We start from the raw sequence: 6,955 nt of genomic DNA on the forward strand, positions 1-6,955 counted from the left end.
ATTTTCTCTACTCTGATTTCTTACCAAAACACTAAAATTCCTTTTGATTCAAATACACAAAATACAAAACATTAACAAGAAATCTCACAATTTTCTCATAAATGAGGCGTCTAAATTCATCTTCTTTTAATAATATTATATATTCATTTTATTAAGTTTATTATGTTTTGATATTGTGTGGATTTGTTCTCTAGTTTCATCAACCTTGTTGTGTTAAAAAAATGTTCTATCTTGCCTTTGATAAAGAAATGTTTGAGTAGGCTGGCTTTCTTGCACAACATGTTATCTCGACCCGAAATGACACGAAAGTAACAGATTTGGGATCAATACGAATTGGATAGTTATCGAATCACACGTTAAAAACCTGTTAAGATAACGGGAATGACACGTAAATGACACAAACACTACCGTTTGCCACATCTTGACGTTATGCATGACAATTTCTTGTATGACCCATTAACCTGGCACGAAATGACACGACTGGTCATTATCGAGTCACTTGTTAAGAACCCGTTAAGATAACGGGTTTGACACGACACGATCCGTTATGATCATTGGTATGACATAAAAAGAATGCGAATATGAGAAACACGATCTGTTTGCCAAGCCTAAATTTGCGACTCTAAGCCACTTTGGAGTTAGCCCAGTAGTGAAAGTGGTGGGTCGATGGGAGTCATTGTTCCAAACTCTTATGAGGTATTCATCAATTTATCACCTGAACTTGTGACCATTGGCCAATTTCCCCCCTCAACTTTAATTTTGGTCAATTTCCCCCCTCAAGTCTCCTAATTAGTCAATTTGCACCCTACTATTAATTTTTTGGGTAAAGTACAAAAAACTACCTCAACTATTGGTATCACGACAGTTTCATACCTCATCTTTTTAAATTGACAATGTCATACCTCATCTTTAGAATTTGGTCCAATGTTATACCTTCCATTACTTGGCCGTTTACTTTTCAGTTAAATGCTAACGTGGCTTAAGTCGGGGCTCATTTCTATTAAAAATTTAATAAAATATTATTAAAAACTTAAAAATTTTATTTAATATTTTTTAAAATAATAAAGAAAAAAAAAATTTCCCTCTTCGTCCCTTCCCCTATCTCTCTCTCTCTCCCTCTCTCTGTCTCCCTATCTTCATCTTCTTCCCTGCTTAATCTTCAACCAAAAAAAAAAATTTGAAAACCCATCAACCCCTCCCCACCCCCTACAACCCAGAAAGAAGAAGAAGGAGGAAAAAGAAGAAGAAAAAAAAAAAACCACAACCTAACCCAGTTCGTCTCCCCCCCCCTGCAACCCAGAAAGAAGAAGGAGAAGAAAAAAACCCCCCCGGCCGCCGCAACCGAGAAAGAAAAAAAAGAAGAAAAAAAAAAAAATCCAAAGCGAACCCAATTCGTCCCCCCCCCCCAAACCTAACCCCCTGCCAACCCCAAATCCACCACTCTCATCCATTCTCCACATCCTCTTACACCAATCCTCCATCATCTTAGCGCACCCATCTTCCCGCTGACGGGATCTGGGTTTATTTTATTTTATTTTTTCTGGGTTGCAGGAGGGAGAAGAGGGGGTGGGGGAAGACAAACTGAGGGTAGATGTAGGGGAAGACAAATTGGAATTTATTTTTTTATTTTTTTGTTGGAGGTTGCAGGTGGGGGGAAGACGATGAAGATGGGGAGAAGAGAAAGGAGGAGGGGGGAGGGGGAGGGATGAACTAAGGGGTGTTTTTTTTTTATAACTTTTCTTTATTATTTTAATATTTAAAAAATATTAAATAATTTTTTTTAGTTTTTAATAATTTTTTAATAGAAAGTGGGCTCTAAATCAAGCCACGTCAGCATTTAACCGAAAAGTAAACGGCCAGTTAACGAAAGGTATAACATTGGACCAAATTCTAAAGATGAGGTGACATTGTCAATTTTAAAAGATGAGGTATGAAAGTGTCATGACACCAATAGTTGAGGTAGTTTTTTGTACTTTACCCTAATTTTTTTTAATTTTCCATCTATTCTTTTGTTAAGTAGGTATCCGCATGACTGACTTTGAAGGGCAAAAAAAGTCAATTTGCACCCTACTGTCATTTTCCGTTAAGTTGGTTTCCCTACACCTTACCAGAGGTCGACGAGGCTGAGGGAGGAGGCGACGGGGTGTGGGCAGCTGCAAACTGCAAAAGCAACAAATCAAATGGATTGGGCTGCAAATAGTGGAGGAGGGAGGCGTTGGAGGGAGTCATGGGCTCGGCTTGAAGAAAAGGAAGAACAAGAGAAAGTTTGAAGAAAAGGAAGAAGATAAAAGGTGTAGGGAAAATGACTTTTTTGCCCTTTAAAGGTAGTCATGCGGATACCTACTTAACAGAAGAATAGATGGAAAATTAAAAAAAATAACAGTAAGGTACAAATTGACTAATTATGAGAGTTTAGGGGGGAAATTGACCAAAATTAAAGTTAAGGGAGGAAATTGACCAATCCTTACAAGTTCATGGGGTAAATTGACGAATACCTCAACTCTTATAACCTAATAATTGTCAAGAATTTTGCCTGTCGGTCATAGACTCATAAGGGATATTTGCATTTTTGTTGAATTACTCAACGCCTTATTCTTGAGGCAAAAAAATTTGGTTACCTTCAATTGCTTGAGTCGTAATCAAATAGGGGACTCAAATGTAAGAGTAAATGTGAGTCATATGTCAGTAGTTGTTTAACATTTTTAAATATTTGGCCTCTGCACTACCTTGTTTGTTTTTGTTACGTTTTATGGTTTGGATCACCAAAATTGTTGGGACGAAGTTTGTAGTCGAAATCTGGACAAATAAATGTTTGACAATATCAGACACATATGGCTTAGAATAGGTGACAAAGAAATTAAGACCTAGGATTTAACAAAAAGGGGTAATTAAGCGAATTCTTTTAGCAAAAGTTGCTTCTTTCTACTAATGAAATTTCTCAACGCGATCACAAGAACGAAAACACAAATTACTAACCTCGTTAAATTCTTGTGTTCTTTTAACCTAAATGGCTACTGTTATAGTTATGTGAACTCCAAAATTAGTTCATTTCAAAGCTCATCAAGTCACAATCAGAGATTCAGAATAAAAACTCCAATAATTAAGTTCTCTTTCCTAAAATTACCACATAGTAATTATTAACAGCTTACACACCATCTCCAAATTCAACACCAGCAGGGCTTATCCTGCATTTTTATTTGTCACAAGCCATCACCTATATATATTGCATTGCGACAATTTAAACACAACACAAAGAGACAAAACACCAGAAACCCTACGTAGCTAGTTAATTACAACTCTCACGAGCAATGCCAACGACAGAGTTGGCAACGTCAAACAAAATTCTAAGGTTCTGCTGCTGCAAATTGGCTATCACGTTCAACACTGAGTTCACATTATTGGGAGCTACCGTCATCGCTAAGCAAGCCAGTGAGCCTGAGCTGCTGTGAATCAAGCTGTTCTCTGACGACAGTGTCAACTTCAACCCGGTGAATTGCAATGTAATGGTTGGGGCCACAACTTCATTGGTGGCAGAAAAACAAGTGTCAAAGGCTCCCAATGACGAAAATGTTCCCTTCACTTGTTTTCTAAATTCGTCGCGGAGTGCTGTGTAGACGGGTGGCACGAATCGGGTTATGACTGTGCCCAAGTTTATGATTGTTCCCGCCTCGGTGTTAGGGTTGAATGCTAGAAGCTCTGGGGAAATTGGTACAAGAACTCGGCCCACACTGATTCCAGTCAGGTTGACATAGTACAGTGACCGACGGCGTGGGTTTCTTAGAAGTGGGGTGGTCCGGATTAACTTGGGTTGGCCTGGCGGGCCAAGCTTGAGTGACCTGAAAAGTAGTATGATTTGAAACTTGGTAAACAATACGAAAACACACCAAAGTAGAGCGACCCAGATTGTGAAAGTAATGACATGGATCCGCGACCCAGGCCTAATAACCCTTGAGAAGGGATGGACCCACCCGAGATGGAATTGATGCAACCAAAAGAGTATTTGGGAATAACATCTTTACCTAATCTCAAAACATCTTGAACTAAGGTGGCAGTAGACCCAGTGGCCGGGCACGAGAGTCCGCGAGCTTGAGCACATTCGGACACTGAGCATTCCAGTGACCCATATGTGCTCGATGAGTTGGGTGAAAAGGTGGTAGAGGAGCACCCCGTGCAGCCGGAACATGGGGCCCAAGCAATGTCGTTGCTAGTGTCTAGGACGATGTTCATGAGTTGACTCGGGGTACCGAGCTTGAGCTGGACCACGTAGTTAGCAATGTTGAGGACCTGCTGGCCTGAAGCGATCGAAGCAGACGTAGTCTTTTGGGGCACTGGGGTTGACAAGTAGTTAACCCTAGTTGGATCTTTGGAGGCCATGTTGAGGACAGTGGTGACCAAAGAGTCTGTTTTGGGTGAGGAGAAGGGAGAGCATTTGCTATAGGTGGGAATGATGGAGAGGTCATCGGAGCCATCAGATTGGGAGGCACAAAAAGGATCAAGGGCTTTGGTAACGGAGATCAATAGGGCAAAGAAGAAAAATGGGGAAGTATTCTTCAAGTCCATGACTTTGGAGTCGAGATCAGCTGAGGAAAGAAAGCTTGTAGTGTGCGTCAAGGGTTATAAGAGCCAAGATATATATAAAGTTTGGTGGAGTTAAATTATTGCTAAATTATTGCAGGCAATGCATCCTTAGAATTACTGCGAATTTATAAGTTAATATCCTATAAAATCATGTGAAAATTATGGGGACCATTGGTGAGAATACACCCAAAAATGATAAGTTTGGAGGATGTGCAGCTTATGACAACTGATCAGTTCATGCAGGATCCCAAAACAGCAAAGCTCTCTGATTGGTCCAAAAGAAGAATGTCATTATTTAGCAGAGTTCAAACCCTAAACTTCAACCTCCATATCTGCCTGAGAAAATAGAGGGTGCTACTGCTACTTGGTGAATTTCAAATTTCTGAGTGAATCTCAAATATTGCATCGTGTGACCTAGGATGTGTTATAAGTACTGCACAAAACATCAAATTACATTAGTCAAACTAGGCGAGGAAGTTTGACTTTAGGTTTAGGGTTCTTGATGACTTATTTTCTTTTTTTGGAAATAAAGAATACCTAACGCCCGTTCGAGGTCTTAGAGCAAGTCCAGCCTTGCTCTTTGCTCGGGACAGGCATCAGGAAAGGGCCCGAGGGCCGGTTGGTTCTTCTCCAGCCATGGAGAGCCCGAGTGAGGGTGGGAGCCCGAGGGCCGGGGGGGGGGTGGGCAATCGACAGGCCTATGGCCCGAGGCTCGTGACGTCAGGCCTGGGTCCGGGCTTTTTTATTTTTTATTTTTTTTGTGTTAGGCGCGTGCCCCTCACTCGCGAGTGGGGGGCGCGTCGCTCGACAGGAATTCAGGGCACTGGCCCAGCAACCCAGTTACCGTTAGGAAGCCACGTGGCTTCCCACGGTCCGTTCAATCCCAACGGCTCTTTAATACGAGCCGTTCGATTTGCAACGGTAATAAAAAAAAAGTTGATTTTATATCAACCGTTCGATCTGAGATCAACGGTTGATATTAATCTGCTTTATAAATTGAAAAAAAATAGTTTTAAAATTAAGAAAAGTTACCGTTGTGACACGTGGCACAATCTGGAGTGTTGGAATTCAAAATTTTTAAAATCCAACAGCAGAGATTAATTATTTGAATAAAAATTAAAAAAAAATCCAAAAAAATCCAAAAAAAATTGTAAAAAATCTGAAAAAAAAAATTGTAAAAAATTGTTTTTACTTTTCTATAAATACCACTTCTTCTCCATCTACCTTACACCACAATTTCATATTTTCTCAACTACTTTCAATCAAATTCCTATCTTTCTCACGCAGGTACGAATTGGTCGCTTCTTGAAGATGTTGCGTTGTGCACTAACTGGGTTGAAGTTACTCATAATTCCCTTACGGGTAATGAGATGCAGTTGTGAGAAATGTGGAGTTTAATTCATACCAAATTTCTTAAGCAAATGAGTGGGAAAAGAACCAAAGAATTGATGTCCAGTCGTTGGAAAATACTTAGCCATTCCTTTAGTACGTGGAGAGATGCCTTGACACAAGCTAGTAGTAATGTTCGAAGTGGGGCAAATTATGCATATGAGGTAAGAATATATTATAATTATTTGTTTGTATTATTATTTTGTTACCTAATTTGATTATAATTATTTGTTTGTTTTATTTATTTGTTACCTAATTTCATTATTATTATTTGTTTGCGTTATTTATTTGTGACCTAATTTCATTATTATTATTTGTTTGTATTATTTATTTGTTACCTAATAATTTCATTATTATTATTTGTTTGTATTATTTATTTGTTACCTAATAATTTCATTATTATTCATTTGTAGCAACTTCAAGCACAAGCATGGTATGCTGCCAAAATCAAATCAAGAAACAAATCATTCCATCGGTGGGAATGTTGGAATATTGTTAAAGATTGTCCTAAATTCAAAGTTGTGCTTGTTGGTCCAGAAGTATGCATGAACAACACCCCTCTACACATCACCTTTGTACGCAGCACCCCTCCACACTCTACACCCGATCATGGCTCCCATGTTGATGAAGAAGATGGAGAAGAAGTGCCTGAAACGCCCATTCCTGAACAAGCGTCGGGGTCGACCCGTTATCCAATTAGGCCTCAAGGTAAGAAGGCTTCAAAGAGGAAAATGAGTGCTTCCAAGAATGATTATGGAAAGTACATGCAAGAACTTGCTCGTCAAGGTGAATTGACGTTGGCACGGGAATTGGCGAAATATGAGGTTGAAAAGGCTAAAGATGAGGCAAAAGCTGCAGCTATTCAACAAGCATTTCAAGCTGAACAGAGGGAAAGAGAGCTACTTAGGCAAGAAAGGGAGTTGCTTAGAGAAGAAAGAATTGCACAACGAGATCGTGACATTATGAACACGCGTTTAGAAGGGATGTC

General features: G+C 39.6%; 1 protein-coding gene across 1 annotated transcript; it reads right to left on the reverse strand.

Moving 5' to 3' along the window:
- Positions 1 to 3,286: 3,286 nt before the first annotated feature.
- On the reverse strand, positions 3,287 to 4,560 carry LOC103441662 (aspartyl protease AED3). The gene is given in 2 exon segments (XM_008380354.4): positions 3,287 to 3,834; positions 3,837 to 4,560. Coding segments are annotated over 2 exon segments (1,272 nt in total).
- Positions 4,561 to 6,955: the final 2,395 nt, after the last annotated feature.

The sequence above is a fragment of the Malus domestica genome, chromosome 08 (assembly GCF_042453785.1).
Source record: "Malus domestica chromosome 08, GDT2T_hap1".
In the NCBI taxonomy this organism is placed as follows: Eukaryota; Viridiplantae; Streptophyta; class Magnoliopsida; order Rosales; family Rosaceae; genus Malus; species Malus domestica.